A 20,135-nucleotide genomic window follows, 5' to 3' on the forward strand; every position below is an offset into this window, starting at 1 on the left:
CAGTCCTGTATTTAACACACAAGCCTTTATCACTTAAAACCTGCATCATCTGTGAAATGTGGTAAACATTTGGATTTCACCTTAATATGTATCTGATACTTGCTTTTTCTCTATTATTTTTATAAACCATTTGTTCAACCAGAATTAACCCACAAGTAGTCTTTGCTGATTACCGTTTTTCATGATGCTGTTAGAATTCAAACTGCTTTAGAATCTCTCCAAGATTACATGTAATCTTAAAACATTATGAAAAATTTGAACTAGGATTCAGATTACTGAAATGGAAATTTCCATTCCATTAACACAAAATGGAGCAGTAATGCTTTTAGCCTGAAGGATCACCTTCCCTGTAAGAACTAAACGAGAGTACTGCTAATTTGACAGATTACAAATAGAGAAGGGTTCATATTTATGTTTGGACTTCATAAGGATGAACTCTGCATAAAGATAATACTTCAAAGTGACAGTTATACTAATTAGATCTAAATGTGCACATGAACACACGATTATATAAGTACTTTACCTACATACACATGTATCACAAGCTTGAGTGTGCTTCCAGTGTGTTTGAACAGTCACATAAATAGGACAAAACCAGAATGGTCATAAAAGCAGTCTATTTGGATATATATTTTTTACTAAATGATGTCAAATGAAAAATGAGCACATTAAGTGAAAGCCAAATGCTACACAAAGAAGACGCTCTGCCTTCACTGTTTAATCTACCACTGACACATCTATAAAAACACTTTGTAAAAAATGGCCAGTGGTGATAATAAAAATCAACTTTTAGATGAAATACTAGTAACTTCAGGGTGTGAAACTCATCTTCTCAATTTCATGGTTCTTTAAAACAAAGTAACTTTGATGTGTTTTTAAGCTAAGTATTTCATCTGAAACAGATCATGTTTTTAACCAAAATTTTCCGGTTTCCAGGAAACACCATAATAAGGAAGAAGTAGTTTCTAGAGAATTCATGTGAGATGAAACACCACGGATAATTTTCCTAAAACCAGTCCAAACTTCTGGACTTCAGCACCTGCCTATTTACATATTCAAAATAATTTAAATTAATTTGCCTGTTCAAACAGTTTCATTTGCAACATCAAAAAACGTACTTAGGGAAGTTGCAATAATACAGTCAACGTACTCAAACAACTTTTTATAAACTACAACAGCAAAGTAACCCCAGAGAGTAAGGTTGCAAAGGATTCTACATGAAAGAAAACTCTGATTACTTCTTCAGCAAAATCAGTTTCATCTCGATGGAAGTTAACATGTACTTCATCATATCTATATGTCACTCAAACACCCATAAAATACTCCCATATCTTAATTTAAATTAAGCAAGTGACAAAATACTACTTTGTTAAAACCCAAAGAGCACAGGAGGACCGGGCTTATCAGGCCTGATCAGTAGCAGCGTAAAATACAGTTACTTTCCTAACAAAGGCAATAAATGTGGACTTGTTGGCTCCTCAGCTGCAGCTCACAAAACACCAGCTAGAGCAAACAAGGCAATATTAGCAACTGAGGCTACAGAGACTGACAGAGTCTAAAAACCTACCTTTTCAGAGTCCCAGTACCATGCCGAAGTTAGAAGACAAAGGTAACTCATGCAGTCACAAATCTTCTACTAACACCCATTAAAGGTAACTCAGCTATTACAGTTTTATGCTGTGTATCTTTTAGCATTTTCTTCCAATACATGGCATCAAAGTATGCAAATAGTAAGGCCTAGCAGACTGTACCAAGTCCAGGGTTTCTACATTCCCACGTGTAGCAACATACATTTGTCTTTTTCTCAGACCTCCACTCACCATTACCCAACACACAACTTCCATAGCACCAAACAAGAACAATCCAGTTAAGAAGACTGAGCACAATGACAGCCCAATACAAAGCCTATTAATATAAAGTTATCCCATCAGCACCTTCAACTCATTTGCCATTTTATCTTGATGAGTGTGTTGCATCCCATATATTTGGTACTGGATCAAAAAACCATGAAACTCCTGAAGTTGGAATGCCAACAAAGTCCCCACATTCTGAATAAACATTTTCTCAAATCTCTTCTGCAGATGATACCTTCCTTCACTAAGATAGTTCACAGAAGTTAGTTCTGAACCCTTTCTTTTAAGCATAAATGAAAGTTGTTCAGGTTCTATACTAAACCCTTAACCTTTAAAATGTGTTTAAATTCAATTTTGGTTTCACAAAGCATTCAATAAACATTCTAGATTCTTAAGGCCAAGGAGCATCATGAGCATCATAAAAGAATCTCAGAATTAAGGCAACAAGAACACGGATTTAAGATCATAGAAGAACTCAAAGGCTGGGTCTCCTAACCCTGAGCAAAATCTGTTTTATATTATTAGTGTGCAATCTCCCTAAACAATTGCTCATGTTCAAATGCCATTGCTTAGTTCTTGTTTGAGCAGCTCATTACCTGACCAATGCCATCGAAAAGTCTAAACAGAAAATAGCAACTATCCCACTGAAGTTGAAGTCAAAGGAACCTCAGTTACGGGATTTAGTGCTTTGATACTGAATGTGTAATTAGTTCTGCACCACAGTAAAACAGCCTCTAATAATTAGAGCAGTCTTTTTCCTTAACATACAATAACAACTCACACGTCTCAACATGCTGCTGATATTCAGTAAAGCAAATGTACATTTGCCAGAACTGATCTGTTTATTTTAAATTCCAATTAGAGAACAAATAACGATCTTTCATTAATTTCTTCATACTAAAAATTCAGACAAACTCTGAAATGCTTTATTTTCACTTCAGCTTTACCTGTGCTTCACTAAGGCCAAGTTCCAGCATCTCCAGTGACTTTCGAATCATGTTTGATTTCTCTTCAACCAGATTAGTTTCATCATCTTTCTTCAAACATTTCAGTGTTTCAAGTAAGCTCTGTAAAATTGAATTGTGTTCATTCTTCAGTGCCTCTAGTCCATTAATCACTTGCTTAGTTTTGGCAATGATTTCATCTTGAGTAAGCTTCTCCAACTTCTCTTCCTTTAGATACACCATTGTGGACATGTTTTCATACATTCTGAAGAAGAAGAGCATACTAGTTAACCACAGGGTACAAAAAAAAAAAAAAAAAAGCAACAACAAAAACAAACAAACAAAACCCAGCCAAGCCATTCTCTACAAGTGAATAAAGCTTTTCTTTAAGAAGTCATTAAAACATAATTGTTTTAAATACATACTCATAATGTAATGATATTTTTGCAGAGCTTTCACAATGTTTTACATCCTGGCTTTGAACAGCACTTCAAGATTTCCAGTTTCTATTTCCAGAGTTAATATCAACGCTAATTCATAAGGCAAACAGATGAAAATAAACAAACAAACATGGCAAAAGACTTTCCAATAAGGCCTGAACAATCATGCTGCTTTTCTAGGATTCTGGTTTGTGCAGTAGCTGGTGTATAAAACATATGTTATAATACATACAACTGAAGCCACTGATCTACAATTATCTTTACAGCTATTCACAACCTAGAATTTGAAGAAATACCATCCAACCTTCTAAAAAGATTGATCAATCAAACTTTGTCCTTTTCCAGGAGCAAGAAAACACCATCTTGATCCTTTTCCAAGGGGGTACAAAAGCTAATATCTTTACGTATTTTGAAAACAACAACTGCCCCCTAAGATTACTTTACATCCATTGTTGTTCCTGTAGAATTCGATATAGATATTCAATTGTCTACAGGCCTAGACACAACTGTTTTGAGTAGGCTACAACAGCTGTTACGTGCTAGAAAAAATGATTTGTATAACACAATCCTTGTGATAAATGTTTCACTGTGCTATTTAGTCAGCACGTTGCACGCTTTATTAAGGCTATCAAATTTCTGGATGTTTGTAAATGCCTCAACCAAGTGCAAACTATAGAAACTCTGGTATTTCTACCATTATATGTCCTGCTGCTGAAGTGACAACCAAGTATAACAATGCTGCAATACGACCAGAAGACAGAAATCACTTGCTTCTGTTTCTGTATCACCAGAAAAATGTTCTATAATGAAAAAAAGAATTCAGGAATTGTTCCTTTATACTTAAGATATAAATAGCTTCAAGTGTACCAGAAGTATAAATTAGAATAAAGTAGCAATGATTTTTCAAAAACCTTTTCACATCTATACAAAGACACTTGGGGAAGTTTTGATAAATTAATGTTTAAAGTGAATTTGCTAAATTGCATTAACATCAGTGAGTATAACTTAAGAAGAAAGCACCCCCAAAATTTATAATCACTTAAATCTTGGATAAGAGTGTTTTAGAAACAAGCAATGCATACACACACGCCTGCATGGCTACAGCTGAAGGATGTGCTTGTACTCTACTGTATAGTGTAAAAGAGGTTGTTCATTCTCTTTACATACACTCAAATCTCTGTTACGACTTCCTGCAATGTGATTTGTAAAAAAAATCATTCCCATTTGTCACAAAAGAGCCATATGCTACACTAGTTTATTTTGTTACAATCTATTGTCTGAAAACACAGATAACTTGGGGAAGCAGTGGATTAGGTTTGATCACAATTTAGTACAAGAACTTCATATTCACAAACAGATGCATAACATATACATCTGTATCAAACATCTACTCTAGCCTGGTGTAAGAAACCAGCTCACCAAAACATGATGAGCAGAACAATTATTACACAATTCCCATTCAAAATATGAGAAATACTACCTAGAATGTTTAAATACCATTTAAAAAACACATACTATCTAAAATTGTGTGTAAATGGATTGCAGTTTAATGCAAACCAAATCTGTAAATAAACGCAACAAGCAAAATCGTGTAAGAAATTGTTGTGGGTTATGCTAAATTAACCTATAGCTGAGCCCTAACTACCATCCAGCATGCTGCCATGCTTTCAATTAACAGCTTCTGCCCTGAATGCAAAGAACTGAACCTTTGATCATACAGAAATAAAAGAGCAAAGGACATCTTTTGAACAGGGACTTTCATTTTGTACTTGAGAAGCTCTGAGAAACGTCATTTGTAAATACCTAGAGTTTTTCTACAACATTTAAGTTTTCCAAAATAAGCAAGTGTTAATTTGCTTCTGTCTGATGTGAGCCGGGACAGCAATTCCTCTGCGTGCTTCAGTGCTTTGTAGTCATTCTGTGACATCAAAGATGGAAGGCAGGTGTGTGGGCACGTGTAAGGTGTACATAGAGGCTGTTAATAAAAATTGCACATTTTAACCACCAAAGCAGAAGTTAAATGAATGCAGATAAATGATCAGCCATGCACTGTTACAAAGAGGATATACAAACCCAAGAAAGCAATGCCAAAAACTACATCGGGTGTTCTAACACTCCTCCCTTCACGCAAAAATGAATCACGTAGCCTGGGGAGAACCTATCCAACAGCAGAAATCCAGAACAAGAAAATAATCTGTGTGCACCACCACATCTTAGGTGTGAAATGGACACCAATTTGTTACTACAGGGAAAAAGGGCTGTCAGATCCTAGCTAGAATTTGGCACGTAGCTCTGGCTGCATACACAGAAGGCGCAGTTCAGGAAGGCAAAGCCAGCACAGAAACCTTTGAAGAAAGGAAAAGCAGGTTTAAGAATTTATTTTATACCCAATGGAGACAAAAAAGATGTGTAGAACTGATCGCATAAGGAAAGGAATAAATCTTTCTATGTAGGTTTTGTAGGATGTTTAAGTATCTCTGAACAAAACACTACAGAAGTTTGGATAATGTTCTCCACATCAATAACGTATATAACTGAAGAAGTGAGAAAAAGGGAAGATATCAAATATACAATTTATTATGCTATCAGATTCTTTGTAAGAGTAAGATTAATAAATATTTAGTATCTTTTAAGAGTAACATGGAGGTATGGTGCTATTTCTATGATTTAAAAAAAAAATCCATTTTAAAAGGGCAAACCTATTCATCAAGCATGACTGTATTTGACAACATAATCATGTAATTAGTTTGGCATGGCCTGAGCCCCTAAATCCCATACACGCAGCAAAAAAACATAAGCTTGTATGCAAAAGTAGACATGCACACATCCAAGTGAAAAAAGATAAAACCTACTGTACACTTCTATTGCCTTTTTTTCTTCCCCAGAAAAAATCTTTATGTTCCCCCACAGAAAGGAAAACAAACAAAAAAAAAAATAAAACAAATGCACAAAACAGCACACAAAGGTTTCTTAAGCCCCTTTCCATTTTATCCTGACATCAGCTTGCAGTCCAAATTTTACCTGTTACAGAGCAGGGGTTCTAGGTTCAAATACTAATCTTGTAATTCAATTTACAACTGACCAAAAAAAAATAATAAAAAAAATCAAGATGCACAAAGGTTTAGAGCTGGAAAACAAAACCATGGATCAAGGGAAAAAATGCAATGTCAGAGTTACAGCCTAGCCTGCTGGCTTAGTCAATTTATGTATCAGATTAAATACGTGCCTGCATAGATCTTGAGTGTTAGCATCCTGTTTATTTACCACCAGACCATTTTGTGTACTAAGTCGCTTACCACTTTTCAAACACCTTTAAAAAGGAAGCAGTTTGCATCTAACACAAAAATAGCGAACTTGGCCAGTTATAAAAAGCTGCACAGTTACACCTACTAAAGAGGTTTTTGCAGAATTTCACACCAATCACTTTTGTAACTTCATTCAAAGAAATAGATTGGGAATACTAAAAATCTAAACCAGAGGAAGCAGGAACGAAGGAAAGACAAGGCCACTGTCATGTAGCTGCTGGGATAATCCCATCATATACAAACTACTTACGGGCTGTATCCTTAATCAGTTTAAGTATTTTTTTTAGCCATAAAACTTTTAAAACAATAACACTGGTACTGCTGACACTACAATTTGTGCCCAAGTTCTCCTACAGACACACATGTATCTAGTGAACTTCTCAAACTCTTATTTAAGGATCTCGTAAACACAAATAATTTTCTGTACTCACCTACTTTAAAAAGCGTCACTTCCCTGCAAATTCCCTCAAAGGATAAAAAGGTTCACGTTTAAGGTGAAATTTTACTTAGATAAAAGAATACAACATCATTTCTGATTTCTCGAATGAGATTACACACAACCATACAAATCCTCCTCTGCATACAAGAACTTATCAAGGCAGAACACTTCTCTTTTCTAAGAAACCCATGACATTTTTTTCCTTGCCTAAAAACAACAATAAAACAGCTGTAAGTCTTTGTTAAAACTTTATTTCCTTATTATATATCTCTAAAAGTTTCTTCTCTCTGTATTGATATTTTCATGATTTAATAGGTCACATTTCAAGTACTAAAAGCTTGGTAGAAACATTTTAAAATGCATCTAGATTCTGACCATCACTGCTTGAAAATACAAAAGGAAAAAAAAAAAATCTGTCAAGTCCGGCAACAAATCAAATTCTCCCTGAAATTTTTCCTCTGAAAATATAGACAGGACAACTGACACAGAATAAGGTATCTGCATACAGGATAAAAGTAAATAATTTCCCTACCAGCAAAAGCTACAGGACCTCCAAGCCATGCCTACTTGCCCCATCATCTCCATGAGCTGGAAAACTCCATGGATACAGCAGGTATTAGTTTGACCTTTCTGTGTTTCTAAGATGTACCTACCAGCTCACTGTTTGGTAATAATAATTGGTGTATTGGAGGGCTTTTAACCCTAATTTCACTTAGTGTCTCCTTAATTACATAGCGAGGCTCCATACGCTGTACATGCTGGTTTCATTCTGTGTTAGTTGCCATCTACAAGGCCTTAATTCCCAGCTCAGCCCAGACGCACATCTCACTGCATCGCAGAGCTCCCCATCTTGAAATGCTGCTACCTGCTTTACTGCTCATCTGCAAGGGTGGGAGACTGCTTCTCAAACAATTCCAACAAGATCACAAGCTTTCCAAGCACAAGAAGATCATCATCAAACACAAAAAACTGCCTGCCATGGAAGAGGAGTACTATGTCAACCACTACATGAACTGCACCTCCTCCTAACAAGGCAGCTGAGGGCACACGCCCGTCAGAAATGGCAGGGATGAATCACCCAGGGATGTCTTTCAGACACTCAAAGGCGTTTGTAAAAGGACTTGGGTAAGGAACAGCCAGTTTGAACATACTGCTGTTACAGCTTACAGTCACATATGTCCAAGTCTAAAATATATATATATGATATATATAAATATATATCATATATATATATATATACACACACATACAAGAATGATTCTTTCAATCTAAGATGTTACTTTCTCTCCATGAGCCTATTTCCTACTACCACAGGCCATATTCCCACACCCAAAGAAGTGTACACCCTCTCTTTTCCTTTGACTTGCCCTCCTTTTAATTACAATGACCTTTTACAGTCAGGCATTTTATTCTGATACACGCATCTCTGATGCCACTGAAGAAACAGCATAGTTTTTCCTCTGTGTTTGACACATTCAGGACTGTGGACAAACTGCCAGTGCAATATATGAGTCTCATCATAATACTATATTTGAGTCCGTGTATGAGCCTCTAGAGAGCAGAAAATCTTGAACTGTCTGGAAGCAGTGCTCTGCTGGAGGTCAGACCCAAGGTACCCTCGCTGGCCCAGTTCTGCAAACAGAGTCCTGCTGCGCTTCGGTACTGCCTCGGGGTTCCAAAAAGGCGAGCTCAGAAAGTGTCTTTGCAATTTAGCACATGCATACACAAGCTACCTTAAAAATAACTTGGTGAGAGCAATTATAGCATGTACTGGAGTCCATAAAACTGCTGACCAGAAGCAGACAAGATGGACAAGCAACCAACCTTAAGCTGTATGAAGGCCTTTAGAACAGGACATGTCTAAAAAAAGAATTAACCCCTTGGACTCACTTTTTTTTTAATCTATCAAGTTCCTTCTAGTAAGCATCCAAATTAAATAGAAAAAAAGCAAACTAACAAAAATGACCCCCTTTATTGCGCTCCTTCTGCCAGAGGTAACCCTGAACGCAGAAGGCTGCCGTGCCACCTGGTTAAGAGGAAGGTATGCAAGGTAAATACTATAAAAAGGACTCTTGTACTTCTTTGATGTCAAGGGCATGCACCCTAAAAAAGCTCAGAATTAACTTCATAATTTGACCTCCAACCTTAACACTGCAAGACATATTTGTTGGTAAGCAAACCAGACGCACACTCACACTGTGCAATGGCTCAGTGCTTCTGAAGGTAAGCCCAGGAAGCATAAAACACCAGAAGACCCAAATACTGCAGGGATTTCGGCCAGACTAGCACGTCTGTTGCTTTTTGTTAACGCTGCTGGGTGCAGCCTGCTGTCCACATTGCTGGGATGAGGCTGCACAGCCACGTGTTCTACACCTGCATCATGCCCTTCAAAACCCACCAGCCATCATTAAGCCTATCCACGGCATGAAACTATGTTTAAGTGAAGAGAACTACGTACCAGTTTAACCCAAGAACACAGTCACTGTGCATTTGCTTTGATAAATTTTGGAATCTTTCAACCACATAGCTTGCTAAAAAGATCATACTTTATGGGAGAAACCTTTGGATTCTTTGCAAGATTAAAAACAATTAAAGGAGAAAAGCAGGGTCACAAGTTATATTTGCTAATAGAAGATACAATAGCAAAACAGAACTCCCAGCAACGGTGATGCTGTCAGCTCTGAAAGAGCACAAGCTATGAAGATTTGCACTGCATCCCCCTAGCTGATGAGCCACCAATGCAATTATTTCCTCTTAGGTTCAGCCGCGCCTGTAATTCCATAACGCTGCAGCCCGTGGCCAAATCCCATCTTGCTCCTCCTGCTCCCTTACTGCAGCAGACAGAGATCCCCCGTGATACAGCCACTCTGCTACGCATTGCTATTCCTACCCCCATTATTTGTGTACAAGTAGGAATGGCATCAAATGCAAGCATCCTCCAAGCACAGCTCCCCCAGTACATTTTACCATTCTAAAGTACTAAAAATTGACAGTGATTAAAAACCAGAATAGTGACATATCCTAAAATTACAGTGGATCACAGCAGATTATTCTCTCTCTGAGAAGTGGCATCTCCTTGGATGCTGCAACCAGCCCACACACATCATGAGCATGAAAAATTTAGTCTCTGTATACATTCCCAAGTCCTAACATCTCATGAAGCTAGGTGGAAATAAGACTTTTCTAGCCACTTGTCAGCACATCAGAGATTTCTCTTTGTCAATGCTGAAGCAAGTGCATGAGCAATCTGACAGGTGCATGCTCTGTGTGTTTAGCAGACCCAGTCAGGTGTTCAGAGGAACTATGCCAAAAGCTGTCCTTTCAAGAAGATGCACGCTTCCTAACTCTGTTAACTGAGGTTAATATCATCTCTCACAGGTTGGCAGTACACACCTTCCTTTCTCTCCATCTGGAACAGCATACTTCTTTAACATCCATAGACCCCCAGTAAGATCAAAACCCCAACCTTTTCCGAAATAATAAAATGGAGCACAAACTTCTTCCACTGCTTGGTAGTCTTGGGCAATGAGCTCTAATGGCAATTTGTTAATTGCAGTTGTGCCCACGTAGCTTCTGAAGATGGGCGACCGCAAATCTCAGCCTCCTACCCCCCGGAGCAAGGGAGTCGCTGCTTTTGTGCATGACTGCTGCGTCAACACCAAACGGCGTCTGGGGCTTTTCTCCAAAGCCAGTACTCCCTAGCTTCTTGTGAGCACTAATAAGCACTTTCAAGCAGCCACAAGTAGACCTCAAGAAAAGCAGAGCATTTGTCCTGTTCCCTACGACACTGGCCACAGGATTTACCTTGTGCTTATGGCCATAAAGCCCACCTCGCTGTGCACGCTGGAGATTAAGGTGCATTTTAGCAAAATGATCTGTGACTATATTGAGTAGTTACATAAAGACAGAGTAAGCATTCTTAAATGCATCAGGAGGCAGAATGATTTTAAAAGTCATCATATTTATACTTAGCTTATAAAAATTAAAAATGCTTGTCACAAGAATCAAAGAAAAAAAAATCAAGGATAATTATTCAAAAAATGTGTATTGTGGTTTAGTATGCTGTTATTACAAAGACATGCTTCATAAATTACCTGCTTAAAGCAGACCGAAAGGAAATTTTGACTGTATTTTTAAAGAAATGCTGTCAAGATGATTTGAGTTACAAATCCATCATCGCTATCAAATCCCTTATTTTTTACCCTCACTATTCCAACCGTCTATATTTATTTCTGTGTGGGAATAGCGCTTAGCTCTTGAGGGGCTTATCAGCTTGTGCAGCCGTGTCTTCAATGAATCCTGAGTCTTGATGTTTTTTGTAGACTGATTCTAGCTGGTTGAGAGAATCTCTTTGGGACTGGAATAGAGAGGTCTAGTAACTGCAAAGTGGTTTTAATTATATACGTTTTGCAATTTTAAGTTGTCAATAGTGTAGACAAACCATTTTTTGAGCTTGACTCTAGTTCTTTCATTTTGCATTTTTATTTCTGAGACATGAACTACTTTCCCGACTAATTCAAGTAATCATCTATTTATGTTATCTAAACTCTAGATGGCACTTAGGTAAAAGTAGGAGAGTGTGTTCCCATCAAATCACACTTCCACAATACATTAAAAACCACATCAGCTTCCACTTACTAACATCAGACCTATAATCTTTACCAAATTTACTTTTTATGGCATTTCCATGAACTTTAATAATAATAAAATGCATGCAGGGAAGGCAGAGAAGGCCACATTCTGCCTCACATCACTGCCAGCAGTTCTTCCCATAAAGGGCCAATTTACTGAAAGTACAGATTATGTTACTCTTGCAGGCTCATGGATGTTGAAGGGAAGGGTTATCTGTATCAAAACTGAGAAAACCAGCAACTCCTTCTGAAGACATAAGAGCCCCATCCACTAACATTGCTTCAACATGGGCCAGCCTTTAGATTTAACAAATCCTTAAATCTGATTTTCAAGTTACCTAATAGCCTACATTAAGATGCAGAAACTATGCAAAGAGTCTCCCCTTCAACCTTTAGGGTAAATCACCTTCCCCTTTATCCTTTCATTTAAGGAAGAGAATAAAATCCCCAAACCAACTAACCTCATTCTTCCAAAGTAACTACAGGAGGAGGCACACAATAAAATTGTTCAGATGTTGTCCACAATATTAAGAAAAAAAATCCTTCTATACCATTAAATATTCCACCAAAATTGATGCTTTCAACGGCAATCGCCAGTTACCAGACTGACATATTACACCTTGCAAATTTCACCTCACAGGAAGTGTAGCAAATGATGCAATCCTCCAGCAAAACAACTTTGTATCACTCACTGTGTATCTCACCCAGCATAGCAGAGAGCTGATTTTGCTAGAAGGTTGTGAATCATGTCCCTTTTAAGTGCTCTGTAATCTGCAGTGCTTACTCAGATGGTCTTGAAGTCAATCAGGGCTGGAAGCACAGAGCAGCACAACAGGCCCTAAGCCCAGCACGTGACAAAGTCGCCCTGGCACTCTGTGCTCTCACACCCGAGGATCGAAGCACAGTTTTAGCCCCAGCTCCAGCCCTCTCTCATAATTTATCTTAGTGATTGCTGGGGCACTGGGACTCCTTGGGGACTCTGGAAATATTGGCTGCATCTACAACACTCGCTTAACAGTTGACATCGTCCTGCTGCACCAGACTGCTCCTCTTGTGCACTGGCAAAGAACAACACATTAAATTGAAAACAGACACAACAGACATTAAAAGTAACGCTTTGAGTATTGTATTTTAAATGGTCTTGTTTGGATAAATATGATTTGAAAGCATCCCTCAGTACTGCGGATGGCAGAACAGTCACTTCCTAAAACAACTGTGCCACTAAGAGCAACAGATCACATATTTTTGAGTATTGTTCCATGTGCAGCCAGACCAGCAGAGAGGGAAAAAAAAAATAAAAAAAAAATCAGCCAGCATATTTCCAGGCCATTTGTTAGCACAACAACTGGGTGGGGATCAAGAAACAGAATCAGCGGACACACAAACTACACGCAGGCAGTGTAACTCAAATCCCACTGACTGCTGCTTTTGAAAATATGCCGTGCATCTTTACCTTCATTCTGCAGACTCAGCACTCAGGGGTTTTTTTAAGTTATAAATTGTGTTCTAACAGCAAAATCTAAATGGACTCTAAAAACGACATATAGCATATAGTTTCAACTTAAAAGTACTGTGAGAGAAACTGTTACTGAGTAAGAAAGGCTTAAAAGCAGAGTTATTGAATCATCAATCAGTCCTTACCTCTGTTCTGAGCAATGGAGAGCAGATGTAATTAAGTATCAGCAAATTACTGGGCCATCCAGTCAAAGTCACCCTGTGGTGCCTCTTGCCTTCTCAGAAGATAGCAGATGGGTAACAAATTTTTGAAAACGAGGACATCTGGCTAAAACAGGATCAGTATGATAACAAAACCTTTTCTGTCTTCTCTGGGCTTTGTTTTAAGCCACCGGGAACACCCACCAAGGACCAGAGCTCTGTGCCAGAGCACTCAGAGCAGAACACAACCAGCTTTTAGCACGGCCTGTCTGTTAAATGAACTCTGCCTTACGGAGGCACAGGGATCAGGTTTGCACCCACTGAGCCTTCTCAATGTATACCACTCCTCAAAATGAATGTATTGTCCCGAGGATTCATTCCAGCAAGACCTCTGGGTCACTGTCGAGTGTGCTAGCACACTGATAAACATCAGCACGACTCCTGCACCCTCTGTATTGCAATACAGCAGCATCCAGTATACTGAATGCAACTGGGCTACACCCAAAGAAATCATAAACAACTGCATTCCTACATCTTCCGTGCACTACTATCTGATATGAGAGGATTTACAGAGAAATGAGATCAGAGGAGGACTTTTATTTTAAGCAGACACAAAAAGAAAAAGTCTGGAGCGGAAACCCAGCCAAAATCTGTGTCACCCCGCTGCCATACAGACAGCTGTGTTAACAGAGTGAGGGTGTGGAACAAGTGGCAGGAGTGTGGAACTACATAAAGCAGCACCCAGACTAAACAAACATGCAACTATAACCTTAGCCACTGATTATATATTACTATTTTGTCAGCAGAAACAATTTACAAGGTTGCTGCCTTCCAATCTCAAACCTGTGACCTCTCGTTCCCTGTCCCGTTACTTGCATTAATCCAATTACACACAGCCACCATCTACATCAACCTGCGGGGGGAAAATATCCTGCTTCTTCAGCCATCCCTCCTGTCTCAAGACACAAACGCAGTATGACTTGGGAGGGACACATCCAGCTTAACCACATGAACAAATGAAATGTTAAAGCCGAGGGTACAGCAAAACACATTTGTGAAGATGAGGGAACAGCTGCCTCTCAGAAATGGAAGCTGCTCAAGCTGGAAGACACAACTGTGACCTTCCTACGTTATTTGCTAAAGGAACATCCATAAAAGCATTCAATCTTAAGCACCATATTGTGTTCAGAAGCAAAAACAGCAGAACCACCCCCACCATTGAACCCACCTCCTCTCCTGCGAGCCCGTAAATCTGCGCAACGTGCTTGGCAAATCATTCAACTGCTGTCAGCTGGAAAGGAGCAAACTCCAGATATATGGCAGGAATGCAGCCACTGCGGTCCTGTAGGAAGCTTACAGCCACCACCCTCTCCACAGCAGAATGGCACATGCCAGTAACAACACACTGAGAGCACTTGCAGCGTGCTCTTAACTTTTAACTGCTGCTGTTGCAGGACAAAGCACAGCATTAGGACGCTACACAATATGAACAGCAATATACTGCTACAAAGGGTAGCAGCACACGATGTGAGAAACAGTTTATGGGTATGTAATCAGTGGTTGTATATCAGCCATAAATACTAAGATTTACGATAGACAGCCAGTTATCTGATAATGTTGAAAAAGTTAAGTATCGTCATTTAAAAAAAAATGTTTTTAGATACAGCTTTGTTGCCTGGAACATATATAAAACACACAATGTAAGAAAAGCAGATATTAACTATTACCAAAAAGGTTAGCTTTAAATCAGACATTTCTTGACCTTATCAATGTTAATTAGTGCATCATTAACTTTTTACATGGTTTTCTGGGTACATACAAGTGCAGGGTTACAATCCCATAGTAATTAGGGTGTCGTTAGCCACCACTCCAACCCTACCAATATATAAGGCAGATAGCACTACTGACTGATGGGTTACATTTGTCGCTATATTCACTTTAGAATATAGTAAAGTCACCTACAGGTCTGATGTAACCCCCAAAACACCACCTTAATATAATTAATAGGTTTTATGGCAATTATTTACAAAGAACCAACGTAGGAAACTGCTCGGTTTTAAGACTACCTGCAAAAAGTAATTTAGTACTTTTACCTGTAGGCAAGACCTGATATTGAGAAACCAGGTTAAAAAATCTGCATGTTTATGTAGACAACGGGGGGGAAAGCGTGTTTGGAGTAGAAGACCACAATCACATGATTTTGAACACACAAAAAAAAGATGACCAATAATAATTATTTGAAAAACTCAGTTCAATTCCACCTGCAGGTCAAAACTGCTTCTAGGGTAAATAGTGTTTTTCTGACTGTACTAAAAATAGTTAAACAGCAGAGCCCAAGGGAGATAAGCTGGATTCAGAGAAACAAACAGTGATTATATCAACAGTCAGATACTATTACTTGCATCTGTTTTCTTAGCTAACTCAGTCTGAAGAAACTATCAAGTATGAGAAATTAGATATGCTAATTGTTTATACCGTATAAAGAAAACTAGTATTAACTGTACTTTAGCGTTTGCCCTCTGAGAACAAGTCCTTTGTTCACACACTGAAATATATTTCAGGTACTGGAAGCATACATCCTCAGCTCTCATGCTTGCCTATCTGCTATGGCTTGTCATTATTAATTATACTAACTGTCTAGGACAATAAAACATTTTCCGAAACAAGCACAGTGTCATCTGTCAAAGACCCTCACACAAAACCCCGTGGAAATAATTTCTACATCACTGAAAGGATCTATAATTTTGGCTCTTACCCTCTAACAAACTGCTTGATTCAAATTCCATAAGTCCAAGCAACAGAAGCATCTCAGCAAATCTAAGCTAGCAGGAGGGCATCTTTTTCTTCTCAGGCATTAATTGATTTTGGTGACTGATAAATAATTTTTCAAAGAAAGCACACTTATTTCTACAGCCTGCTATTACACAGAAAAATGTTTCACTACAGAAAATTATTGGGAAAGCTTTACTACCTCAAAAATACCCAATGCTGAGCATGACTCAGGATATAACCATTACAACCAGCTGTATTTTGAAGTCAAAAAGGCTTCTTTTTAACATGAGCAATGTATTTGACTGTTATGTGGTATCTGTTAGACGTTATATGCTCAATGATTTTGTTTTAAGGAAAATGAGAGTTAACATTTAAAATAAATGTTTTTCTAAACTTTGGTCAAGGTACCTAATATGTTTTTATAAATCAATGAAAAAACGCCTTGGAAATCTAGTATTATCCAGGCTGTATTAAGAGGAAAGCCTGTGACTAGCCACTTCTGTTGCAATGATGAAGGAATTGGCCACATCCCATTTTTGTGATAGATGTGTCATGCTGAACTATACCTGCAAGCAGACAGACCACAAAAGGTTTATTTAAATAGTCCTAGTAGGCATTTCCTCACCACCATCTGCTACCAAACTCTTCAACTTTAAATACAAAAGTATATTTTGCTTCTTTATGAATGTTCCCAAACTCACTCATTTTCCAGTTCCCTTATGAAAATATTATTTTCATAATATTATTAACAACTATTCGTACACTGAATTAAGTTTTAAAATAATTATGATACACATCTGAAAAGATGCTGTTAATACCAGAATAAATCCACTCATATGTCTTCCAGAGAAGCCAAGCAGAATTAGAGATGAAAGAGCACAAGCTCACGATGTCTCAAGAGAAACAGAAGCTGCATTAAGTGGACTCAGAGCAGAATGAGAGGCTACAGTATTTCCCCAAGCTCCCAATTAAGTGACAGCCATGTAGGTATGTGTGTGTACACATATAGATACAGATATAAACACACACACGCAGATATACAGAGAGAGATGTATACTGCCTAAGGGTAGCACACGAGTGAGGGTTTTCTGACATCATCTTGGTAAGTTCTTCATAAACAGAGCAAGCAGCAATTGCTCTTATATCCCTTATGCATCTGTACTGCATTGTTTTCATTACTGTATGTCAAAATGTGTAGTAGATTGTATTCTGGACTCCTGCAAATTTTTCTTTTATGATTTTGAACATGATTCTTCCTTCACTGAAGAAAGCCTTTTTTAAAATTAGTTTTCATAAGGCACTGCTGGCATGTCACAATATTTTAATGAACAGTAATTGATGCAACTTCACAAGACATTTTGGGAGTAGCATTATTCCCTTTTGAAATTAGATATCATAGCATGTTTTCTTTGATTAGAAAATGAATGGAATCTAGACTTGAATTGCTGTTGGAATTTCTCATTAATGGAATTGTCCAGTTCCTTCATCATCCTTCAGGAAACAGAAAGGTTGCCAAACTTTAACTGCAACATGATGCAGAAGTGATACTGCATTGTTGTGTGTGTGTCTTTCAGGAACTGACAACTTAAAAAGCTCTGCATTTTACTACATGGTTCTGCATTATATAAAAAGCATATCTAAATGGAACAACTAGTTTTCCATATTTGTCACAGTTTCACAAAAAGGTTCTCTGAAACCATGTGTTCACAAAAAAAAAAAATCTGTAAGTGACTTACAAAATATGAGGTCTTCTGCTCAGAATCACCATCTGGATCGGTTTTCTCTCTGCTTCCAGTAAATGCTGAATGTGTTACTTTCAATTGTATCTATAATCCTAGGGTTATAATATCCTCTATCATGTTTCGCTGAAGCTTTGGAATTCATAATCAATTAAAATAAAGCTATTTTCCAGAACAGTTTGAAACATTTCTTTTTAAAATTAAAATGCTAAGCTGTCCAAATCTCGAAGGTTCCTTTTTAGCTTTCCAATGGACACCCTTTGGACATAAGTTTCCTATTTAAGTGAAGTGCAAGTACAAAAGGGGAAGTAAAACAGATAATTACTTCATAGAGTAAATGTTACTAAACCTTCTGCCAACTGTAAGAGCACTAAAATGGTACTTTAAGAGCCCTCATTTAATATATTTTTATGCACAGCTGCAAAAGAATTTATATTATGAGTGACACTGCTCACCATTTTGCTGTTCAAAGCAAAGTATAAGAACAAACTTTCGCTCTTTTCTGGCTGCTTTTACTTTCTGATTTTGTATTTTGACTCCATGTTTGGTACTTGAATACCGCTGCTACATTTAAGTCATATGCGCCAAGGGAAATGAGTAATGGGGAAAAAATAATAGAGTAAAAGCACCCTCATTGATTTAGTAGCCTTCAACAAGCTAGTCAGTAGCATTAATTTAGGTGATGCTGCTTTGGTTGTTAAAATGTGCTTCAGTGTGCTCATAACACAGCGTTCAGTAAGGAGGCAAGTCCCTTTTTATGATCACAGACAACTGCTATGCAGCTTTACAAATCAGACATCTTGTTACCTACAAACATTAGGAACGCAAAGCCAGGATGAAAAAGACCGGAAAGTGTCTTTCTAATTGATCTGTGCCCAAAAGATGCAGTTATCAGTAAAGTCAGGTAGGGATTAGGGCCATTTTGCCAGGGTAACGTGTTCCTAATCCATGATTTTCTTCATCATTTTAGCACCGCACAAATCTGGCCGAGATCTTAGTGTTAAGACCTCAGCGCGCAGCACGACGGGTGGGTGACCTGTACGGCATAAATCCGGTCCCTATTGACAAAAAAAACCCGAGCTGGAAGCTGTCTCCGCCTCTCCTTCCACCATTTCAGAAGGAGCAGCAAACCCCAGCAGCCAAACCCGAGCACGGGCGAAGGAAAAACAAAAGCGCCGCACGGACACGGGCTGACCGCGGCGGATGGGCGAGGCCGACGGACCCCTTTGGCCCCCCTCAGACCCTTTTGGTCCCCCTCAGACCCCTTTGGCCCCCCTCAGGCTCCTTCAGACCCCTCCAGCCCCCCTCAGACCCTTCCAAACCCCCTCAGCCCCGCTCCATCCCCCTCAGCCCCCGGGCCCCCTCCCTGGGCGGCGCCGGGCCGGCACCGCAGCGCTGAGGGAGGGAAGGGGAAGGGACAAAGCCAAAGCCTCCGGGGGGATGCCTCGGCTCTAGCGGATCAGCAGGGGGACACGGAACAACGGGGAAAGCCACCTCCCATCCTCATAAATTAAAAGAAACCCCAACCACCCGAGCCGAGGCACCCCAGGCGGCGGGGGCAGGCTGTCAGCGGGGCGGCGGGGGGTCCTTTTGTTGTTTGCGCCGAGAGGAAGGGGAAGGCAGCGGTGTGGGGCCGGTGCCCCCCCTGTCCCTGTCCCTATCCCTGTCCCTGTCCCCATCCCCGTCCCCCCCGGCTCACCGCTCGGTGCTGCAGGCTCGTGCGATGTGCGCAGCGCTCGCAGGGGCGGCGGGGGCCGCGCAGCCCGGGGAAGGGGAGAGGGGGGAAAGGGGGGAAGGGGGGGGGGAAATAAGGAAAGGAGGCGACCGGAGGAAGGATGTCAGCGATGGGCGGGCGGAAGGAAAAGGGTTCTGTAGGGCGAGGAGGGGTGAGGAAGAGGGTGGGCGCCGCGGCGCCTTCGCTGCTTCCCGTGAGGAGCTGACAAGCCCGGCAGCGGCGGCCGCGGTGCGCTCGGCGAGGGGCCCCGGCCCCTGAGGAGCGGGCGCTGACAGCTGCTGGCAGCCACCGCCCCGGCTGCTGGTGCTGCCCCCGCCCCACACCGCCCCACACCGCCCACCGGCACGGCTCGGCACGGCTCGGCACGGCCCACAGACCCGCCCAACATGGCGGCTCCCCTCCTTCTCCCAGCGGGCCCCGCGCGCCCTTCTTCTCCCTCCCCTCAGCGCCGTGCCTGCCGCCATGGCGGTCGGCGGGGAGGGGAAGCGGGAAGGGGCAGAGCCCCCCGCTCATAGCATCCCCCTCACAGCCCCGAGGAGGGGGCTCGGGTTGTGTCCGGGCTCTGCCCGGGGCAAAATGCGGGGTTTCCTTAATGCCCCGTCAGGTGTCGCAGGGCTGGGC

General features: G+C 40.1%; 1 protein-coding gene across 6 annotated transcripts in view; it reads right to left on the reverse strand.

Annotated features, from left to right (window-relative positions):
- The window catches only part of KLC1 (kinesin light chain 1), a 50,826-nt gene extending 30,974 nt beyond the window's left edge, over positions 1-19,852 (reverse strand). For 3 of the 6 annotated variants that reach the window (XR_014317541.1, XM_082760851.1, XM_082760850.1), the window contains exons 1-2: positions 19,479-19,852; positions 2,801-3,062 (exon numbers count right to left, since the gene is read on the reverse strand). Coding sequence is in view for 5 of the 6 variants with exons in the window: in XM_082760851.1 (XP_082616977.1) it covers positions 2,801-3,061 (261 nt within the window). In the remaining variant the exon portion in view is untranslated. The remainder of the gene's footprint in view (positions 1-2,800; positions 3,063-19,478) is intronic. The other 3 variants (XM_082760853.1, XM_082760852.1, XM_082760854.1) reach the window with 1 other exon arrangement.
- Between the last annotated feature and the right edge of the window lie 283 nt (positions 19,853-20,135).

This window comes from Aythya marila (assembly GCF_965140915.1).
Source record: "Aythya marila genome assembly, chromosome: 5".
Classification (NCBI taxonomy): domain Eukaryota; kingdom Metazoa; phylum Chordata; class Aves; order Anseriformes; family Anatidae; genus Aythya; species Aythya marila.